We start from the raw sequence: 12,500 nt of genomic DNA on the forward strand, positions 1-12,500 counted from the left end.
CTCATCAGCCTCTTTTATCTCTTTTATCTCTCTCTCTCTCTCTATCAAACTCCTTCCATTTCAAACCTCTGTGTCCTCCTAATTTGTCCTTTTTTCCACAGCCGTCTTTTTAGTCCATGCCCACAGTCTCCTCACTACCTTCTCCCGTTCTGTGTAGTCATTTGGCAGACAGTTTTCAAAGTCACTTACAAGTGAGGCATAATGCATGCAACTAGCCAATCAAGAAAGAAAACCATTAAAAGCAAATATTTCAGACTGGGAATATTTGGGAAATGTTTCGGTTTCAGTCCTGCAGGGCATACATAAATGTCAGAAAAGAAAGAGTAAAGAGAATAAAAAAAAAAAATCTGTATTGCTGTAATGCATAAATCTCTCTCTCTCTCTCTCTCTCTCCCTACCTCACCCCCCTCTGCAGGTCGGACAGGTGTGCCTCCTCAGCAGGAGAACGTGACCTTGGACACGGGTCAGGTGGGGTTGGGGCAGAGGGCCGGACAGGCCGTCCCCCCTGGAGTCTTCTGGCGCTCGCGATTGGTCATGGAGGAGCCCAACTTCCTCAAATTCAACATCTCCATCCAAAAGAACGCCCTGATCGGGGTCTATGGGAGGAAGGGCCTGCCTCCAACACACACACAGGTGAGCTGGCATCTACACAACACTAAAGCTGCCCAGAAATGAAATACATACTTCATAATGCAGACGCAAATAGCAAACCCCACAAACTACTATGCAAAATGAGTTTTTAGTGCTTGTGTTTGCATGTCAGCAATAGCCACTACCCTGTCAAACGAAGTAAATCTTTTAGATAACAGTGTTCTGTGAGTCTGTTTACCTGAACTGAATGCAGGCACCATTGGTATTTAGCACAGCCCAAGACAGAGAGAGAGAGCGAGAGAGAGAGAGAGAGAGAGAGAGAGAGAAGGAGAGAGAGACGGTGAGTGAAGAAGAAAGGGACTGAAGAAGAACAAGAGAAGACAGAGAGAGAAAAAGAGTGGCAGAGAGTGCCAGTGAGTGTGTAAATGTGGTGTGTGTGTTGTGTGTGTGTGTGTGTGTGTCTCTCTCTCTGTGTGTGAAAATAGTCAGGATTGAAATGTTATATTAGGTACTTATATTAGATACAAACTATGAAATACTAAAAAAAATGTAAAAAATTATAAAATGTCAAATTTGATTAAAATTTTCATTAAATAAAACACCTTTTTAATCATTTAAAGTTAAATCATTAAATAATCCTCATGTAACCTTTAACACCTGAAGAGCTCCTTGATGGCATGAAAAGGGAGGTGTGTGTGTGTGTGTTGTGTTCCTATAAAGTGTCTGGTCACTGCTGAGATTAGCGGAGCAGCAGATAGCCTTGCAGCACTCACAGCCACTCTACAAATCACATGGTTTCATGCTCAGCCTTCAAAGGCTCCGCAGAGTGGCTGCAGCACACACATACACACACACACACACACGCGCGCGCTTGCTCGCTCGCTCGCTCAGGCACCCTCTGGGCTTCTGGGCTGAAGCTTCTTTCTTTCTTTCATTTTTTTTGCTGGGACTGTTGGAGCCCCGGTGTGTGTGTGTGTGTGTGTGCGTGTGCGTGTGTGTGTGTGTGTGTGTGTGTGTGTGTGTTGGAGCCAGAGTGGTGATGTTTCGGGTGGTGTGTGAGTTTTAGCAGACGTCTTATGTGTCTGGTGTGAGTGCACGGCGAGTGAAATGTCGGGTCTTCAGGAAGTCTAGTTCTGTGATGTTTTTCTCCTGGTGGGCCTGTGAGTTATCCTCTCAGTTTCAAACCTTCACCGCGACACTGGTGGCCGAGCTTTCTCCGACCCAAATAGAATTGATTGGAAGAGAATCGGTCCAGTCCTGCCCTGACGCGTCCTCTTCAGAGTGAACTGCTGACATGTGGTGTCTCATTGATGAGAGACAGTAGCCGAGGTGTTTTAGAGTGACCAGCGGTTTCGAAAGGCTTTACACTGGAGTGGTGTCTGTTTTAAGTCTAGTTGTATTTTCAGCTCAATTCCGTGCTGGCCTTAATGTTGGCTGACTCTGGTGCTGACTGAAGGCTTCAAGGGAAATGATCCGTTCTGCAGTTCAAACTGCAGATAAGACTCTGAAGCAGTGTTTAAATGTCAGCAGTTCAGGCTTATTGATTGCTTTTAAAAAGGACAGATTTAATTGTTTGCTTTAAGATCAACAACAACAACAACAACAACAACAACAACAAGAGCCCAGCTTCCTAAGTACACATTATTGAGCTTAGATCTGCAGTTCCGTGTTGTTCTACCCGTTACAAGGGAGAGAAAGGAGAAACCTGGACAGAAGAAGACTGATTTAAGAGAGGCGAACAGTCTGCATCCCAGAGCCAGTGGCAGCACTGAAGCTCACCTTGAGCAGGTGTGTTGTGCAGGCCCAGATGGGCTGTGAGGAAAGATGGTTCTGATGGTTCAGATGGGCTGTGAGGAAGAGGGTTCTGATGGTTCAGATGGGCTGATGGTTCTGATGGGCTGTGAGGAAAGAGGGTTCTGATGGTTCAGATGGGCTGTGAGGAAAGAGGGTTCTGATGGTTCAGATGGGCTCTGAAGCAGTGTTTAAATGTCAGCAGTTCAGGCTAATTGATTGCTTTTAAAAAGGACAGATTTTATTGTTTGTAACATTAACAACAACAACAACAACAACAAGAGCTTAGCTTCCTAAGTACACATTATTGAGCTTAGATCTGCAGTTCCGTGTTGTTCTACCCGTTACAAGGGAGAGAAAGGAGGAACCTGGACAGAAGGAGACTGATTTAAGAGAGAAAGGAGAAACCTGGACAGAAGGAGACTGATTTAAGAGAGGCGAACAATCTGCATCCCAGAGCCAGTGGCAGCACTGAAGCTCACCTTGAGCAGGTGTGTTGTGCAGGCCCAGATGGGCTGTGAGGAAAGATGGTTCTGATGGTTCAGATGGGCTGTGAGGAAAGAGGGTTCTGATGGTTCAGATGGGCTGATGGTTCAGATGGGCTGTGAGGAAAGAGGGTTCTGATGGTTCAGATGGGCTGTGAGGAAAGAGGGTTCTGATGGTTCAGATGGGCTGATGGTTCTGATGGGCTGTGAGGAAAGAGGGTTCTGATGGTTCAGATGGGCTGATGGTTCAGATGGGCTGTGAGGAAAGAGGGTTCTGATGGTTCAGATGGGCTGTGAGGAAAGAGGGTTCTGATGGTTCAGATGGGCTGATGGTTCTGATGGGCTGTGAGGAAAGAGGGTTCTGATGGTTCAGATGGGCTGATGGTTCTGATGGGCTGTGAGGAAAGAGGGTTCTGATGGTTCAGATGGGCTGATGGTTCTGATGGGCTGATAGCACTGATTTATCACTCTTTTATTTCCTGTTTTTCTTCTCCCCTCCCCTCTCCTCTCCCCTCTTCCCTCACGCTCTCTCCTCTCTCCTTCCTCCCCATCTCCTCTATTCCTCTCCTCTCCTCTCCCGATATCCTCTTCTTCTCCCCTCTCCTCTCCCCATCTCCTTTTCTTCTCTCCTCTCCTCTCCTTTCCCCATCTCCTCTTCTTCTCCCCCCTCTCCTCTCCTCCCCTTCTCCCCCCCTCTCCTCCCCCTCTCCTCTACTCTCCTTTCCCCATCTCCTCTTCTTCTCTCCTCCCCCTTCTCTCCCTCTCCTCCCCTCTCCTCCTCTCCTTTCCCCATCTCCTCTTCTTCTCCCCTCTCCTCTCCTCCCCCTTCTCCTCCCCTCTCCTCCCCCTCTCCTCTCCTCTCCTCTCCTCTCCTTTCCCCATCTCCTCTCTTCTCCTCCCCCTTCTCCTCCCCTCTCCTCCCCTCTCCTCTCCTCTCCTTTCCCCATCTCCTCTTCTTCTCTCCTCCCCCTTGTCCTCCCCTCTCCTCCCCTCTCCTCTCCTCTCCTGTTCTCTCTCACCCCATGAAAAAAACAAACAAACTGCCGTCACTCCAGATGAGTATGTGCTCTGACTGCTATGCCATCGTGCCAAACTCTTTGGCATTGTGGTCAGAGTGCAGAATTGGAAATCATTATTATCATTATCATTATAAATGGCTACACATTAAAATGCCTTGTCTATGTAGATTACTGAAAAAGAAAAATAACTGTACTACACATTCGCACAATGGGTAACACACAACAAGTTAGAGACACATCATATTTTTGTCTATTCTGAGCACTGGACGGAACATATATTTTAAATTGGATTATGAAGAAATGCTCGTACACAGCTGGACAAGGAAAACAATTAATTGTTCAATGCTTTGTGTCTATCCTTTTGTTTGTTTGTTTTTGTTTTTGTTTATGTGTGTGATTGTTCACATATCTTTGTGTGTGGTGTGTGTTTGTGTGTTAATTTGTGTGTGTGTGTGTGTGTTAATTTGTGTGTGTGTGTGTGTGTGTGTGTGTGTGGTATGTGTGTGTGTGTGTGTGTGTGTGTGTGTGTGTGTGTGTGTGTGTGTGTGTGTGTGTGTCAGTATGACTTTGTGGAGTTGCTGGACGGCAGCAGACTGATAGTCCCAGAGGAGCGCCCCCAGACCGTGCCTGAGCTCAGGGACGCTGTGGAGCGGCCGGTGGCAATGCACGAGGCCGGCTTCTTCCACTACCTGGACTCAGGTGTGTGGCACCTGGCCTTCTACAACGATGGACGCACCTCAGAACAGGTGTCCTACAGGACTAACGTACTGGGTGAGACGCTCAAAGAGAACATTTCAATTAGTAATCTCTCTTTTGTTCTATCTTTCCCTCTCTATTTCTCTCTGTCTCTTTCTCTTTCTCTCTTCTCTCTCTCTCTCTGTGAGTGTGTATGTCTGTGTGTGTGTGTGTGTGGGTGAGTGAGTGTGTGTGTGAGTGTGTGGTTGTATGTGGTGGCTGTTTTATGTTTGTATTTTAAGCAATGTTTTCTGGATTTGCAGCAGACTCTAATTGTGTCCCAGTGTTTCCCCATTCACCTCAGCCACTGGCCTTCCATAGTCATCTGTAGGTCTTACACACTTCTCATCACATTAGCCATTTACATATACAAACAACATGGGAATCCCAACAACATGTAAAGTTATTGACGCTCAGGGCCATACACACACACACACACACACACACACACACACACACACACACTCACACAGTGGCCCACATTCACACACACTCACACACAAACACACATATTGGTCTATTGATTTTCGAGGCCAGAAGGGTTACATTTGTGCTAGCTGAAAGAAGGGCACACACAACCTTGTGAAAGCAATAGTCCTGCAGTTTACGCGCAACCTAATGAGCTGTGTCCAGTGAGGATGCCTTTGCCACGCTCACACGCTCACACACTCACAGACTCGTCTTGTGGGGGAGCCACAGGGAATCAGTGCCTTAGCAAGACTGGTTTCATTTACATTTAGATTCACATTTATTCCTTTAGCAAACACTTTCTTCCAACGCAGATATACATTTTCATCAGCATATGCTACTTAAAGCATGCACACTGTGTACTCTCCCAAAGCAATTACATGTTAGGATTTTATAGCAACTCAAAGGTCTGCAATGCCAGAAGAAGGATAGCGTTATTTTCTGCAATAGTGGAAATCTGTCTTAGGCTTTACAGGTTGGTTTAAAGTGGCAATACATTACAATAAAATATCGGCACAATGAAACAAAATTAAATGCAATAACTAACATTGAGACAGTAAACAGTGTGTTGGCCATGCTGAGCTTGCAGCAAACTCTCTGTCAACGCAAACCACCAAAATGTCCCATAGATCATCACCCCTTTGTGTGTCTCCCATCTCTGTCTCCCATTCCAGTGCCTTTCCAGCTCTCTCCCTTTCTTCCTCTCAAAGGTCTCTCACCTTCTCTCTCTTTCTCTCTCTCTCTCTCTGTCTCTCTTTCTGTCTATCTTTCCAGACGCGGTGATGGAGTGTCCGTTTAACTGTAATGGCAATGGGGAGTGTCTCTCTGGCACATGTCAGTGTTTCCCAGGATTCCTTGGGCCCTACTGTTCAAGAGGTATGATTCTGAGGCTCATTCTGAAGCGCCACATGAACCTGACCATATTCTTCTCCTCTTTTCTTTCTCCTCTTCTGTGTCTGTGAGCTGTGTGTGTGTGTGTGTGTGTATGTGTGTTTGTGCGCGTGCGCGCGTGCAGGCACCTGTGTGTTATGTGTGTGTGTGTGTATTATGTGTGTGTGTGTGTGTGTGTGTGTGTGTGTTGCTCTCTGGCCTCTCTGCTCTCTCATATGAGCCTGCCGGAGCGGAAACAACATAATAAAGTCAGCTCAAATATTTAAGCTTCATATAGGATTCAGCAGCTGTGGCGTCACTGATGGACCTCTCTCTCGCCTGGCTGCCGTGTCAGGGCTTACAGAGCAAACACTTCATTCATCATTCATAAGAGTGACATAACCACTCATGAGCCCCGCCATCAGAGATACAGGCCCTGATCTATCTCTCTGTCTCCCTATCTATCTCTCCATCTTTCTCTCTATCTATCTGTCTGTCTCTCTATCTACCTCTCTATCTCTCTATCTATCTATCTATCTATCTATCTATCTATCTATCTATCAATCTGTCTGTCTCTCTATCTATCTATCCATCTATCCATCTTTCTCTCTATCTCTCTATCTCTCTATCTGTCTATCTCTCTATCTATCTCTCTATTTATCCATCTATCTATCTATCCATATTTCTCTCTATCTTTACATCTATCTCTCTATCTGTCTATCTATATATTCCTCTCTTATCTATCCATCTATCTATCTATATGTCCGTCTGTCCATCTATCTATCTATCTATCCATTTATCCATCGTCTACACTCTCTGAGAAACTTATGGCATTTAAGATGGATCATTTTTGACAGTGAGAGTTATACTGTTGCTTTATCACTATATCATATGTTTACTTTTCTTTCTTTCTTTCTCTCTTTCTGTCCCCTACAGCGGCGTGTCCTGTTCTGTGCAGTGGCAATGGGCAGTACACAAGGGGGCGCTGTGAGTGTCACAGCGGGTGGAAGGGCACAGAGTGTGACATTCCCGGCAGCCAGTGTGTTGACCTGCTGTGTGGGGGTCACGGTGTGTGTGTGCGTGGCTCCTGTGTGTGCAACACCGGCTACAAAGGCGAGGGCTGCGATCAAGGTGAGTGGACAGATGCCGCCACTTCTAGTGCCGCTGTCGCCATGGTAACGCCGCGTGACGACAAAAAAGACTCAGAAGCTTGACGAGCAGTGACAATGTTCTAGCACAAATCAATTTATTTTTATTTATATAGAGCTGTAAACAATGACCATTGTCTCCAGGCTTCGGAGAATGTGTACTGTCTAAATTCCCAAGAGTAAGCCTATGGTGATAGATGAAATGCAAATAAATACATTTCTGAACTTTTCAAGGGAGAAAACGTGTTTAGAAGCTGGGTCAGCTATCTTAGTTGTCCCCTCCCTCAGCAAGAATAGAGTTTTTCTCTGGTCACCCCATCAGAACCAACCAATCAGAACACCACACCACAACCTCACATTTTTTCCAGCAGACTTACGGACTTCATAGCACTGTTTAGAGATAATAATAATAATTATAATAATAATAATAATAATAAACCTTATTTGTATAGCAAATACTTTTGGGTGAGATTTATAGTCAAGGACCCTCAAGGTTGTTTAATGAAGGTGGTCCATGAAAAAACACAAATGCTCTCATATTCCTGCAGAGAACAGTGAGTCCAATCCCAAGTAGTGGCTAACTACACATCACCTATCCACACACTACACACACACACTACACGTCACCTATCCACACATCACCTATCCACACACTACACATCACCTATCCACACACTACACATCACCTATCCACACACTACACACACACACTACACATCACCTATCCACACACGCACACACACACACTACACATCACCTATCCACACACCACACACACACACACACACACACACTACACACTACACATCATCTATCCACACACTACACACACACATCACCTATCCACACACACACATCACCTATCCACACACTACACATCACCTATCCACACACTACACAAACACTACACACACACTACACATCACCTATCCACACACACACATCACCTATCCACACACTACACACACACTACACCCACACTACACATCACCTATCCACACACTACACATCACCTATCCACACACTACACACACACTACACACACATCACCTATCCACACACTACACACACACTACACATCACCACTACACACACACACACACACACACACACACACACTACACATCACCTATCTCCACTACACTACACACACACTACACACACTACACATCACCTATCCACACACACACTACACACACACTACACACACTACACATCACCTATCCACACACACACTACACACACACTACACGTCACCTATCCACACATCACCTATCCACACACACACTACACACACACTACACATCACCTATCCACACACTACACACACACTACACATCACCTATCCACACACTACACATCACCTATCCACACACTACACACACACACACACACTACACATCACCTATCCACACACACACACACACTACACATCACCTATCCACACATCACCTATCCACACACACACTACACACACACACTACACACACACTACACATCACCTATCCACACACACACACACACTACACATCACCTATCCACACACTACACACACACTACACATCACCTATCCACACACTACACATCACCTATCCACACACTACACACACACACACACACTACACATCACCTATCCACACACACACACACACACTACACATCACCTATCCACACACTACACACACACTACACATCACCTATCCACACACTACACATCACCTATCCACACACACACACACACTACACATCACCTATCCACACACACACTACACATCACCTATCCACACACACACTACACATCACCTATCCACACACTACACACACACACACACACACACTACACATCACCTATCCACACACACACTACACATCACCTATCCACACACACACTACACATCACCTATCCACACACCACACACACACACACACACACACTACACATCACCTATCCACACTACACATCACCTATCCACACACACACTACACATCACCTATCCACACACACACACACACTACACATCACCTATCCACACACACACTACACATCACCTATCCACACACACACTACACACCACCTATCCACACACACACACACACTACACATCACCTATCCACACACACACACACACTACACATCACCTATCCACACACTACACACACTACACATCACCTATCTACACAAACACACACTACACATCACCTATCCACACACACACACACTACACATCACCTATCCACACACACACACATCACCTATCTACACACACACACACACATCACCTATCCACACACACACACACATCACCTATCCACACACACACTACACACACACTACACATCACCTATCCACACACTACACATCACCTATCCACACACCACACACACTACACATCACCTATCCACACACTACACATCACCTATCCACACACCACACACACACACACACACACACTACACATCACCTATCCACACACACACTACACATCACCTATCCACACACCACACACACACACACACTACACATCACCTATCCACACACACACTACACATCACCTATCCACACACACACTACACATCACCTATCCACACACTACACACACACTACACATCACCTATCCACACACACACTACACATCACCTATCCACACACTACACACACACTACACATCACCTATCCACACACTACACATCACCTATCCACACACACACTACACACACACTACACGTCACCTATCCACACATCACCTATCCACACACACACTACACACACACTACACATCACCTATCCACACACTACACACACACTACACATCACCTATCCACACACTACACATCACCTATCCACACACACACACACACTACACATCACCTATCCACACATCACCTATCCACACACACACTACACACACACACTACACACACACTACACATCACCTATCCACACACACACACACACACTACACATCACCTATCCACACACTACACACACACTACACATCACCTATCCACACACTACACATCACCTATCCACACACTACACACACACACACACACTACACATCACCTATCCACACACACACACACACACTACACATCACCTATCCACACACTACACACACACTACACATCACCTATCCACACACTACACATCACCTATCCACACACACACACACACTACACATCACCTATCCACACACACACTACACATCACCTATCCACACACACACTACACATCACCTATCCACACACTACACACACACACACACACACACTACACATCACCTATCCACACACACACACTACACATCACCTATCCACACACACACTACACATCACCTATCCACACACCACACACACACACACACTACACATCACCTATCCACACTACACATCACCTATCCACACACACACTACACATCACCTATCCACACACACACACACACTACACATCACCTATCCACACACACACTACACATCACCTATCCACACACACACTACACATCACCTATCCACACACACACACACACTACACATCACCTATCCACACACTACACATCACCTATCCACACATACACACACACTACACATCACCTATCCACACACACACACACACTACACATCACCTATCCACACACTACACACACTACACATCACCTATCTACACACACACACACTACACATCACCTATCCACACACACACACACTACACATCACCTATCCACACACACACACATCACCTATCTACACACACACACACACATCACCTATCCACACACACACACACATCACCTATCCACACACCACACACACACACACACACACACACACACACACTACACATCACCTATCCACACACACACTACACATCACCTATCCACACACACACTACACATCACCTATCCACACACTACACACACACTACACATCACCTATCCACACACACACTACACATCACCTATCCACACACACACTACACATCACCTATCTCCACTACACACACACTACACATCACCTATCCACACATCACCTATCCACACACTACACATCACCTATCCACACACTACACACTACACATCACCTATCCACACACACACACACACTACACATCACCTATCCACACACTACACATCACCTATCCACACACTACACACACACTACACATCACCTATCCACACACTACACATCACCTATCCACACACCACACACACTACACACACACTACACATCACCTATCTCCACTACACATGTTAGTCTATTGGGCATGTCTGCTGACGGGGCTCAACACTCACTCACCTGGATGTGGAGGTGAACCACACTTCACGTCACGTCACATGGTCAGCCGTGCTCTGCTGTCAGGAGTGTCAGGTAGTCAGACTGCAGGCGTTGGTCACGTGGTCAGTCATGCTCTGCTGTCAGGAGTGTCAGGCAGGCAGACTGAAGCTGATTTTCAGGCCAGTGAAGCAGATCATTTGGTCTCCTCTGATATGCCAGCGCTGCCCTCCGGCTGGGGCCATCGACTGGAATGGATTGTGTGAGATGTATTTGATTTGCCTCACCCTGGGTGAGACTCTAATGCCCCCTCACCACCCCCCCCCCCCACACCCCCCACACCCCCACTCCACTGCACTCAGCCCTGGGGGGTCAGTGTGACATTAACCTGCTGGTGTTTCTGAGAAGAGAGTGTTGTTCTCAAAGATGCTCATCCTCTCCGAGATCAATCAGTCTCCGGAGGTCAACCTCAGGGTCGGGGTGTTTACCTCTCACCAGTAGTTAATGGACCAGAACTAAATAATGCTGGTAGATGTCTGTATGTGTTTGTCCATGTTTGAATGGAAAACTATGGGGGTCTATTCTAGTACATATTGCATTGTTAGAAATGCTGTCTAGTGGTGCAGAAAAACTGAAAAATAGACGCAGATACAGAAAGACACACACACACACACACACACACACACACACACACACACACACACACAGACACAAATACACAGGTGACAATGCCTTTGTTACATAATAGCTTTTCACACACTGTGTTGTTATGCGTTATTATGTGTCAATGTATTATAATGGTGTGCTGTTATGAAGTTGGTGCAGCAAAGGTGCTGTACAACAAGGTTCGACTACAAGTGTGGTTCTGGTTCTAGCAGTGTGTTCTGGTTGCGGTTCCTTTAGTGGACTGTTTGGACCCGACCTGCTCTGGCCATGGGCTGTGTCTGCACGGACGGTGCCACTGTGCACCAGGCTGGAGTGGACCCGGCTGCCAGGCGAAGTCCAGTACCTGTCCCGCAGACTGCTCTGGACACGGAACATACCAGATGGAGACGGAAACATGCATCTGTGAACCGGGGTACACTGGATCAGACTGCTCCTCAGGTAAGGGAATGATTGGTTGT

The 12,500-nt window shown here is 46.4% G+C and overlaps 1 protein-coding gene across 2 annotated transcripts in view; it reads left to right on the forward strand.

Annotated features, from left to right (window-relative positions):
- The window catches only part of si:dkey-237h12.3 (teneurin-3), a 145,254-nt gene that overhangs the window by 84,160 nt on the left and 48,594 nt on the right, over nt 1-12,500 (forward strand). For both annotated transcript variants that reach the window (XM_031568922.1, XM_031568923.1), the window contains exons 7-11: nt 416-633; nt 4,447-4,657; nt 5,864-5,965; nt 6,896-7,090; nt 12,280-12,480. In XM_031568922.1, the coding sequence (XP_031424782.1) occupies nt 416-633; nt 4,447-4,657; nt 5,864-5,965; nt 6,896-7,090; nt 12,280-12,480 (927 nt within the window). The remainder of the gene's footprint in view (nt 1-415; nt 634-4,446; nt 4,658-5,863; nt 5,966-6,895; nt 7,091-12,279; nt 12,481-12,500) is intronic.

This window comes from Clupea harengus, chromosome 6 (assembly GCF_900700415.2).
Source record: "Clupea harengus chromosome 6, Ch_v2.0.2, whole genome shotgun sequence".
Lineage (NCBI taxonomy): Eukaryota > Metazoa > Chordata > Actinopteri > Clupeiformes > Clupeidae > Clupea > Clupea harengus.